Source organism: Propithecus coquereli, unplaced genomic scaffold (genome assembly GCF_000956105.1).
Source record: "Propithecus coquereli isolate 6110/MARCELLA unplaced genomic scaffold, Pcoq_1.0 Scaffold310, whole genome shotgun sequence".
Taxonomy (NCBI): Eukaryota; Metazoa; Chordata; class Mammalia; order Primates; family Indriidae; genus Propithecus; species Propithecus coquereli.
This window is the reverse complement of record NW_012148731.1, coordinates 3,959,260-3,970,801: the sequence shown is the minus strand read 5'-3', so window position 1 is coordinate 3,970,801 and position 11,542 is coordinate 3,959,260. Positions and strand designations below refer to the sequence as shown.

The window sequence follows — 11,542 nt, the reverse complement described above, 5'->3', positions numbered from 1 at the left end:
AATCAATAACAGAAAGCTATCTGTAACATCCTATAATATTTAGAAATTGAATAATAATCCATGGTTCAAAGAAGAAATCACGCGCGAAGTTAGAAACTATTTTGAAGTGAATGAGAATGAAAGTGCAACATCAACATTTGTGGTGATTTGTGCTAAAGCAATGTTTAGAGGGAAATGTATAGCTTGAAGTGCTTGCATCAGAAAAGAAAAAAGGTCTAAAATCAATTGTCTGAACTCCTGTCCTAATAAATTAGAATGACAACAAATTAAAGCCAAAGTGAATGCAAGAGGACATAATAAATAGCAGAAATCAGTAAAATCAGAAACGGATAAACAGTGGCGAAAACCAGCGAAACCGGAAGCTGGTTCTTTGGACAGACGAGTAAAACTGATGAACCTCTTGCTAGACCAAGCAGGAAAGGAACAGAACACTCGAATTACTGTTCTCAGGAGTGAAAGAGGGAATGTCGCCACAGATCCCACAGACATTGAAAAGATATAAGTAAATATTGTGAACAGCTTTATGCCAATAATTTAAACAATTTAAGTGAATTGTACAAATCCCTTGAAAGACGTCAATTACCAAACTCAAGCAAAGTTCTGAAAGCCGTATATCAACTAGGTAAGTTGAGAAGGAAACCCTGACTCCTGCTATAACATGCACGGTCCTTAAAGAAACTACACGCAGTGGAATAAGCCAGACGCGAAAGGACAGATGCTATATGACTCCACCTACATGGTACTCAGAGTCGTCAAATTCATAGAGGCAGAAAGTAGAATGTGGGTTGCCGGGGGCTGGGGAGGGGAAATCGGGAGTTATTGTTTAATGCTGCGGTCCCCAACGCATGCACCCCCCATCCATGGAAAAACTGTCTTCCATGAAACCAGTCCCTGGTGCCAAAGGTTGGGGACCACCGGTTTAAGGGGTGCAGAGTTTCTGTCAGGGAAGATGAAAAATTTCTGGGGATGGACGGTGGTGACGGATGTACAAAAATGTTAATGTCCTTAACGCTGCTGAACCGTACACCTAAAAATGGTTACGATGGTCAATTTTATGTTATGTACATTTTAACACAATTTAAAGTTTAAAAAACACAAAATTTAAAAAAAATAAATTGAATGTATAATTTAAAAAACAAAAACTTTCCTCAAAGAAAACTCCAGGTCCACGTGGCTTCACTGGCAAATTCTATCAAACATTAAAGGAAAAAAATAACACCTTTCTTATACAAACTTTTACAGAAAACAGAGGAGGAGGTAACACTTCCCAACTTATCTTACGAGGCCAGGAGTAACCTAATACCAAAACCAGACAAAGGCATTACGAGAAAAGAATAAACATAGAAGCAAAAACCCTTAGCAAATTGAAGCTAGCAATATATAAAAGAAGATAGTATATCATGACCAGGAATGCAAGGTTGGTTTAACACTTGAATATCAATCAATACAATTCACCGTGTTAATATATATCTTTAAATGTCTCATTAAGCATCATGAAAATGTGCATGGTTTTTCACAACGTGCTTTAAAAAGTCTTAAATGGTGTCTGTGTTTGAAATTAAACTTTTTTTAAAAAGTGATTTTTAACATTCTGTTAGATGCACCATGGTTATTCAATCTGTCTCGTGATCTGGACCCTGGGTTGAACTTTATCCCTCTCAGAGTCACCACAGCCACCCTCATGCAGAGTATCATGCCCACGCGTCTGCTGGGCACCCACTGTGAGAATAGCGCATCATTGTTTATTGAGCAATTGCTATGTGCCAGGCAGGGGCTAGATGGCTCACATCAGCATTTCAGTTCCATTCCTACAACCACCCTGTAAGAGAGGTATCATCCCTGTTTCACAAATGAGGACACTGAGGCCCAGAATGATGAGGCAACTTGTCTAAGGTCCCACAGCCAGTTGGTCGCGGAGCCCAGATTTCGTAGTTCTGCCAACTATGAAGTAGATGATCTGATGCCCATTCTTAGTAACTTCATGGCAGACATTACAGATAAGGCGACCTGCCTCCGTTTCCTCATCTCTAAAATGGGGACTAATAAGAGCCCTACTTCTATGAGCATTAAAGGAGTTACTAAGTGTGAAGTGTGTAGCAAAGTACACAGCCCATAGTAAGCACTGTTTCAGGATCTTTTGACACTTTATTTGTTAAATCAATCAACCAATAGTTAATTCTCATCATAGCCCTGGGAGAGAGGGTTATAATTCCCATCTTGCAGATGAAGGAACTGAGTCTAAGAGAGGTAAAGTAAACGTGTGCACCAGCTGGACAGAATTTCCAACACAAACAGGGACAGCGAAGTTCCCATTCAGTCCCCACATTAAATAGCAACGCCTGGAAGAGCCCTCCAAGTGGTGGGTGGTTACAGATGAAGATGCAATTCCCTTTTGATCTTTGGGAAACCAGCCCAAATGCACCCGGCTCTGGAACATTCTTCCAAAGTCCTTGGGACCAAACAAGATTCACACCTTCAACCCAGGGAAAGGGAGGGGCCTCCCCACAGAAACCATTCCGCTTCCTACCTTGACCGACTCAGGGCTCGTGACGATGACGGAGGTTTTGTGGAAGACGTTGACCCGCACGACGGGTCCATACTTCTTAGCCCTGAAACCAAAGTGACCCGAAGGGAGCTGTCACCTCCCTGAGACATGAGTTTCAGCAGCCCCGCCCAGCAGGAGAAACAGCAGTGACCCATCCCAGAACGTACTCAACTCGGGTCACAAAGCGAGTGCTGCACTGGGGACCCAGAGGCCTGGGGTGAGGCTCTGCCCACTGTGCCTCAGTCTCCACATCTGCGGAACAGAGTTGCAACACCCCTCCTTTGATTACCCCAAAAGGTTGTCCTGGGAACCAAATGATACAGTATCCTTGAAAGTGCTTTGAAAAGTGTACAGTACCATCCCAAACAATGACTGTTGTCTCATCACACTCCCACCCAGTCTACAGATGAGGACACTGAGGCACAGAGAGCTTCTGATGGCTGGTCTAAGGGCCTGCAGTTGGCGAATGGCAGAACTGGGCCTCCAAGCCAGCCTCATCTGCCTCTCCACTCAGGGGAGGATCTGCTGGGGCCGGGGGCCCTGGGCCAGGGCAGGGTGGGGCTGGGAGTTTGTGTGCTGGATTGAGTGGGGGGCCTTCCCCAGGGGGACTTGGAGTAAGGGCAACGAGTGACAAGTTAGAACCCACCAATCCAAAAACACATCTTGGAGCACGCGGCCACAAACCTCGTCCTTTTTCCAAAAGTAGGGGAGGTGTCCTAGAAGGAAACTAGAAGAAATAGGAAACATTAGGCTTGCCAGCAGTCACCATTAAAAAGTGCTCCCTTCCCCACAGGACACTGTGAGTCCGTGTTACTAGGCCCACTTCACAGACAGGAGGACTGAGGCTCGGGGAGGTTATGGTGCTGGCTCGGGGTCACCAGGCAGCAAGGATGCAGACAGGATGCAAACCAGATCTGACCAGCTCCAAGGCACAGAGGTCAGGGGCTGGCACCTGGAAAGGGCTCAGAATAACGTGTGACGTGCCATCAGACAGTCACTGGATACTTACTCTGTGCTGGCACCATGCTAGCCTCACCCCCCAACCTCCCACATCAGCCAGTTAATCTGTTATTGACCATTTTAGAGGTAGCACAGCCCCGACAGGAGAGGTGAAGTCACTTGCCCACAGCTGCACAGCTGGTACCCGGAATCCCCAAAGCCCTGCTCCCTGGGGGAGGCTTTGGCCATCTGCAGTGTGATCACCGGATTGGAATCAAGCCTGGTGTGGGTCATCTTGAAGCACATTCCAAGGTGCCCATGACTTCCTGTCTCCTGTATGACTTTATTCCAATCCAGGTCACTGCAGTGTCCTGAATGGGGCATGAGAAAACTGCACTTGGAGTTGCTGGGTCATGGAACTCATATTCTCCCAGGGAAAGACGGAGAGTAAATAAACAAGTATGATGTCAGAGAGTGACAGGAGAAAAATAGAACACAGTACGGGGGAAAGGAGTGCTGGGATGGGTGTGCAGATGGCCATTTTACACAGGCAGGGTGGGACATTCCCTCTAAGAGGGTGACCTGTGAGCTGAGATCTGCAAGAAGTGAGGGATTTGGCCACCCAGGTATCGGGGGGAAGAGCACTCCAGGTGACAGCAACAGCAGGTGCAAAGGTCCTGCGGTAGGAGTGCACTTGGACAGCGAGGTGGCCAGTGTGGCAGTTGAGTGGCCTTGAGGAAAAAGTAGTACAAGATGGGGTCACCAAGGCTGGGGGCAGATTACAGAGTGTCTTGTGAGCTGCTGTCCCGACTTTTGCTTTAACCTCTGTGAGGAGGGGGCACTGCAGGGTTTTGAGCAGAGCAGAGCTGGAGTCCTTCGGGGTTTGAATACGTTGTTTTATGCTGTGCTGAGGATGACCAGAGGGGCGGAAGCAGAGCAGGTGGTCAGGAGTGTGCACTTTGAAGGCAGAGCCTGGGGACGTGCTGCAAGTTTGGGTGTGCGGCGTGAGAGAGGATGACGCCAACACTTTCGGCCTGGGCAACTGCAAGAATGGATGGAGCTGCCATCTACTGAGACGAGGAGAACGGAGAAGGCACCCAGGGCAGCAGACGCCATGGTGCCCGCCCTGCAGTTGCGCCAGGGCTCTCTCTGACTCTGCCTGGAAGGAGGGCAGGCCGGAGGTCCCAGGAGATGACCACGTGGCAGCAGCCCTGTCCCGATGACCCCAACTCCCCTCACCTCTGGTAGGGTAGCTCTGCGGCACGCGCTGTGCACCAGCCCCCAGAGTCCCCAGGACCATTGCACCTCAGTTTCCCCAGAGGGAACTTGTCTTATTGGGTTTGTTTTTTTTTACCTTCTTTCTCTATTCACTCCTCCCCCAACCTGGGATCACCCTTCAGAAACCACTTACGCTCCATTTCTTAGGGTCAGCTTCAGGGGCACGGGGCACAATCCGAGACAAGCGGATCAAGCAGATGACATCAGGGGCTCGGCTTTGGCCCTGTTAGGTTTGCGGGGAACTGTGGAGCGAGCGGGAGCCGGACGTTAACCACTTGGGTCTGGAGTGCAGGGGAGAGCTCACGGCGGAGAGGTAGTGTTTCCAGCCGCAAGGGGACGAGTGGAGACAGAGAGGGCTAAGGACTGAGCCAAGGAGACTGAGCAGGGGCAGCCGGAGGAAGGAGCTGAGCCAGCAGGGAGAAGCCAGGCAAGAGAGCAGCACGCGGGGGAGGGCTCCGCTCCGCCCAGGCTGCTGGGGGCCAGGTCAGATGAGGACCAGGGTGACCACCGGATCCAGCAACACCGAGGTTACTGGGGACCTTGACCAAAACAGGCTCAACGGAGAGGTCGAGGCCAAAGCCCAGGGGCTGGTGGGTTCGAGAGAGAGCAGGAGGGCAGGAAGTGGAGGCCCAAGGCCAGGCAGGGGTGGGGGTGGGGGTTGCTGCAGGGTGGGGGCAGCAGCTGGAGGGGAATGGGAGGGGGAAGAGAAGGGCTTTGTCAGAGCTGGGGATTCTGACGGCGTGTTATATAAAGCGAGGAATGAGGCAGGAGAGAAGGAAAGCTGATGACGGGGTGGGGTGCCAGAGGCACGGAGCAGAGGAGCAGGCTGGCCTTAGCCACCCCGGGCGGGAACAGGCGGAAGCGGAAGTGCGCGGCCCGGGCAGGCAGGTGGGCAGCCGGGGCGGTGGAGCCAGGAAGGAGATTCTCTCCTGCTGCTCCCTTTGCTAGGGCAAGTAGGAGGTAAAAATAAAAGCTGAGAGTGTGGATGGAGGGGGAGGCGATGGGGTTGAGGAGAAGCAATAAGCCGCCGGGAGCGTGGGAGAGCAAACGGGGGAGGGAAGGGAACTGTGGCCCCGGAGGGGGGGAGGGGGCCCTCCAGGTGAGTGGCCTTGAACCACCTGCAGGAAGATGGGCCATGAACATCACACACAACTGGCTGTATTTCCAGAATCATCTAGTATCCTCACTCCCGCTCCCCAAAGCTTACATTTTGGGGGAATGTCCTCAGTTTTGATGCACCTGAGTCAGGACAGTCTGGACCCCATGTCTCCTTCCATGCCTGTCTGACCACAGATCCTCCACCCTAACCACTGGAGACCACTGCCACCTGGGAAGGAAGGTGAGTGCCACCTCAAGAAGGCAGAGAGCACGGATTGGGGGAGGAATCCCCACTGCCAGGCGAGAGCACTAAAACCCATTCTTTCTGGTTCCTGCAGGGGGCGCTAGGGAGGAGCCGACACAGCAGGAAGACCAGGTGTTAGAAGTGGGCAGGTAAGGCTGAGGGACAGCAGAACACTGGACTTGTCAGCACCCCCAGCAGACAGACGCCCACCTGGCATGCCCCTGGTCATAGACTGGTATGGCAGAGAAGCCAGGGAGAGAGGGCAGGCGAGGATTCCCCACCCCGCACCTGCCCAGCCATCGGGCTTCCTGTAACACTGTCATCGGCTGGCTGGGAATCCAAGGTGTCCTGTGGGCACAGTAACCGGAGCAGAGGTCATCTGGAGAGCCCACTGTGAAGCCACCCAGAGGGATGCAGGGAGGCCACGCAATGGCCGAGGAGTGGGCTACCCACTAGGAGGACGGTGAGTGCGAGGGGCCATGACTGTGCCTTGTGCCGGAGGGATGGATGGGGTGGTGAGTGCTCTGCCAGGCACCCAAAGTCCATTGATGCAGCACCCAACATGGCCAGCGGTGGGACTCCACCATGGCTAGGAGCCACACTGCTCCTTGTTGAACGCCCCCACCCAGCAACGTGTCAAGTTGGAGTGGAACCAGCACTGCGCTGGTGTCAAACCTGAAAAATTTATTCCAAAATAAACAAAAACGGGGAGACAGTGACCTTTCGTTGCCGAGTTTACATCCATTCCCACATGACCAGGACAGTAGGGGCTGATGAGGAAGCTAAATCAGTGGCAGAGGAATAAAGAAGCTATAAATGTTTGTGTGGGATCTGAGTGTGGGGGGGTCTGAGCTTTCAGCTGTTACATGGATCGTTGCAGTAGCATGTTGTAATAAGAGCACAGAGGAGGGGCCCTCAGGGAGCAGGGGGCCTCCTGGGGCCTGCCGCAGAATAAGGAGGATGAGGGGCTGCCTCCTGCAGCCAGAGGGTTCCTTGCCTGCAAGCTGGCAAAGCCCTGGAACAGCAAGGGGCCAATGCCACTCCTGGAGACTCAGTACACAGATCTCTTGTCAACCACAGTGTTGCCAATCGTGGTTTAAAGATCCAGGCTTTTAATGCCAAAGCATTTGATTTGTGCTACAAGTTCCAGAACTTTCATTTAGTGCAGTTTTATATTTGACCACCAACCAATTTTTAATCCAAAATCTTTTTTTATATGCATTGTTCAGTTCACCTCCTTAGAATAAAAGCCCAACCATAATTATATTCATCCTCCTCCCACTCCTCCCGCCCCCCACACACCCATAGGTCACATGTAGACTCTGTGGTATAAGATTTGGGGAGAATTTATCCATAAAAAGGAAAGGAATATGGACACATGCTGTTATTACATGGATGAACCTTAAAAACATTATGCTAAGTGAAAGAAGCCAGACACAAAAGGCCACATAGTGTATGATTCAATTTATATGAGATGTCCAGAATAAGCAAATCCGTGGAGACAGAAAGCATATTAGTGGTTGCCAGGGCTGTGGAAGGTGGGGGAGATGAAGAGTGATGGCTCGTAGGTACAAGGTTTCTTTTCTGGGGTGACAAAAAAGTTCTGAAATTAGCGGTCATGGTTGCACAATGCTGTGAATAGACTAAAAACACTGAATTGTACACTTTAAAAGGATAAATTTTATGGTATGCAAGTTACATTTCAATTTTTTTAAAAGATGATTTCAGTTCTGCCTTCTCAAGACAGAGAGACGCGAGCAGGTCACTTGAGTTTATGACAAGGCCATGTAATGATGAGACTTATCAGAACAAGCACAAAACTCACTCAATTCCAAGTGTCGATGGCCAACTTGCGAACTTGAAAGGGTGATAGTGTACATAACAGAACTGGCATGAGATTTCCACCATTTAACCTTGAATCACTATTTATCGAGTGTCTACTATGCACGTACCACGTGCTGCTGTGCTAGACGTCAGGGACACAGCAGCGACTGAGACAGATGTGGGGCCCATGTGAGAGACAGACACTTAACAAGAGGTTGCACAAATAATTACCCAATTAACATTATGCTGTGAAGGAGAATTACAGTGACTTAAGGGTTTATAAAAAGAACGTAACGTATTTGGGGGAGCAGGAGGAACCTCCCTGAGGAGTTAGCATTTAAGCCAAACCTGGAAGGCTGGGGTTAGAACCACCCAGGCAGAGTGGAAGGCAGAGCTACTAAGTAAGGTGGGAGAGGACACTGGGAGGGCAGACTGCCGGCAGGGAGAACAGTGTCCTCCCTATGTCACCAGCCAGCCACAGAGCTCTTTCCTGAACCCATCAGAGATTCAGGTTGCTAAAGCCAGTACATCTAGCTTGTGCTGGAGATAGGTGCCTTCCAGAAGGTTCATGTCCTGAGATTTTAAAAAGTGTGTCTAATACCATTGTTCATTCATTCATTCAACAAATATTTATTGAGCATCTGCAACATGCCAAGCACTGGGGATACACAAACGAACACACAGCATCCCTGCCCTCCCGGGGCTCACATTCTAAAAGGGGAGACAGACAGTCAACAGGTGAACAGACAGTCAACAGGTGGAAAGAAGGTAACTTCAGAGGTGATGGCCTCATAAGGAGTTTGGGGCTGAGTGGGCTTTACACAGGGTGGTCCAGGAAGACCCGTTTGAGATGAGCAGAAGAAGAAGCCCACCATGCCCAGGCTGGAGAAAAGGGGAACAGGAAGACCCTGGGGGAGGGAAGCTGCTGAGGGGTAGGGAGTAGAAAGACTGGGACTGCAGAGAGGAAAACAAGAGGGAAGAGAACAGCACAGAGTGGGTTCTGAGAGCTCAGCAGGGGCCCTGCTGGCCATGCAGCGGACTTGATTTAGAACCGGATTTAGTTCTAAAGTGACAGGAAGCCCTCGAAGCAGGGAAATGACACATCTAATTTAAGTTTCACAAAGCTAAGCTTCTCGTGGGGGTGGGGGTAAGTTGGGTGGGGGTGGGGGCCAAGAATGGAATGGAATCACTAAGCAGAAGACAAATGGGATGTCCCAGGACGGAAATACAAAAAAGGGAGTAAGACCAAAGTACAGTGTGCTCTAATCCAGGTAGACCCTGTCCAAGTCCCAAATTTACCAGCATCCACTTTGGAGCCAGGCTGACCTGGGTTTAAATCTAGGCTTACCAAACGCGTGACCTTGGGCAGGTGACTTCGCCTCTGCAAGCCTCAGTCTCCTCGTCTGAACGATGGGGTAACAATAGCGCCTACCTGGCAGGGTTGTCGCTGCCAGCACGTTTGTGGGGCCCAGCCGAGCGCGGTGGGCGCCCAATAGCTGCTGCGGCTGTGAGTAATTTGTTACTAAGAATAGTTAGCGCCCCTCTCCCGGTCGCCGTCTCCAAGGGCCCCGCGCAAAAGGCAAGGCCTGACCCCCGGCCTCGACGCCGGCTTAGACGCGGCCCCTCGACCCCCCGTTCGAGCGCCCCAGCCAGGCCCCGCCCCCACCCCCCTGCTCACCTGGGCCGCGGCGGCCCGGGGATGTGCTCGTAGCGGCTGCGAGCGCGGTGCACGAAGGTGCAGCAGAGGCCGAAGGCGAGCAGGACGGCGCTGCCGAGCAGCAGTAGCCCGGGGCTCATGGCTCCGGGGCAGGCGAGGCCGGGGTCGGGGCCGGGCGCCGAGGGGGCCGGGAGGCCGCGAGCCGACTCAGCTGTCAGCGCCGCGCGCCGCCTCGGCCCCAGGCCCGGCGCGACCCAGCACCGCCCCCGCCCGCTCGGCTCCACCCCCGCCGGTTCCGACCCCGCCCAGGGCGCTCCGTCCCCGCCAACCACGTCTCCGCCTCCAGCTCCAGCTCTCAGGGCCCGCCCACGATCCGCCCCGCCCCCTAAAGCTCCGCCCCCCTCAACACCGCCCAGGCCCATACACTGCCCAGAGCATGTAGTCTCCACCAATCACAACTCCGCTTCTGGCTCCGCCCCCGCCTCCTTCAGGTTCAAGCTCCGCCCCAACAGCAACTCCGCCCACAACGCGTTGTCCCTGGCAACACCGATTCCTCCGCACACTGTCCCTGCTCAACACCGATTCCAGGCGGCGGCGCGAAGTCCTGCGAACTGGCTCCGCCCTCTCTGGCGACTCCAAATAACGGCATCTCTCCGCGCGCGGCCCTAGGCCCCTTCTTTTCTCCCTAAAACATTCCTGGAGACCACCATCCCAGCCTCCAAATCCCCGCATCACACCGACTGTTCCCAAACCTCTCCTTGGAACCCCAGGCTCTCAAAGTTGGTTTCTTCAAGTGTCTTCGGGGCGCCTCCCCTGCCCGCCCGTCCACGCCGAGCTCCCGCGGTGCCCACGGGTGGTGACCAGGACCCGGCGGGAGGCGGGGGCCCGTGCCTGCGACTGAGGGGCGCACAGCTGGACCCGAGGCTCCTCCAGGGTCTCGGCGCCTCCGGCACCTCCCACCCAAGGGACGCCCGTCCGTGGCGCTGGCCCGGTCCGCAGTGGACACCTGGTACGCAGGGCCGCCCGCGAGGGGAGGCGGGCGACGTGCGCAGGTTGGCCGAAAGATGTGTCAGAAATAGTAGCCGAGGCTTTCCTCCCTGGTGCGACCCGCTGCTCCTTTCCCGTCCCGGTAGGACGGAGAGGCCTACTCTGGGCCCCCGGAGTGAAGGCAGCGGACGGGAGGGCCAGGCGTGTCCGCTCCTAGTCCGGATAAAGACCCCCGTGCTGGGCAGGGGCGCCCAGCAGGTTAGGTGCTGCGGGGCCCCCACGCGTGGCCCGGTCCTGGACAGGTCCGGGGGTTGGAACACGGAGACCTGCGGATCCCCTTCCTATGTACGGCCAAGGACAGCCCGGCCGGGGACAGGGGTGCGTGCGCTGCGGGGTGGCGGGAGGGCCAAACTTTAAGAACTGCGCCCCTCACGGAGGAGGCAGGATTTCTGCCCCGGGGCCACTGCAGCCTGGACTGGCCGGGCAGCCAGGTGTCCGTCGCCGGGCGGGCACCCGGGCCGGCCTGCGGGTTGGACTCGGGGACGTCGGCTTGCCACCGCGCCCCCACGTGGCGGCGGGAAGCAGCGGCAGGCGCGCGCCAGGGCCTCAGGCTGGCCCAGCCGGGCGAGGATGAGCTCAGTTCCCCCGCACTCGTGCGCTGTGAAAGCTGCAGGGTTTGGGGGCAATTTGGAGGGAGGATGAGGCTGCAAGAAGGATGGGGTGGACTTCCTGCATGCTGGCAAGTAAGTCGGGGTAGTCAGCTAGGAAAGGAATGTGACATGGCCATGTTTAGTTTCCAGTTAGTGCAACGGCTCCCAGAGTTTACAAAACGTATCTGCTGTGCGGTAAGGACATCCTCTTGCCTCTTCTCTTTGGACCCGGAGCAGTGGTTCCTTGAAGTCAAGGCCAGATCCTGAACAGCTCTAGGCACAGCCTGGGGCGCCACATGGGGCGGGCATAGAGCAGCATC

The 11,542-nt window shown here is 53.8% G+C and overlaps 1 protein-coding gene across 1 annotated transcript in view; it reads right to left on the bottom strand.

Moving 5' to 3' along the window:
- The window catches only part of LOC105814966 (cholesterol 24-hydroxylase), a 43,802-nt gene extending 34,077 nt beyond the window's left edge, over positions 1-9,725 (bottom strand). Inside the window, 3 exon segments of the mRNA XM_012650089.1 lie at positions 2,528-2,609; positions 3,192-3,272; positions 9,607-9,725. Of these exon segments, the coding sequence (XP_012505543.1) occupies positions 2,528-2,609; positions 3,192-3,272; positions 9,607-9,725 (282 nt within the window).
- Between the last annotated feature and the right edge of the window lie 1,817 nt (positions 9,726-11,542).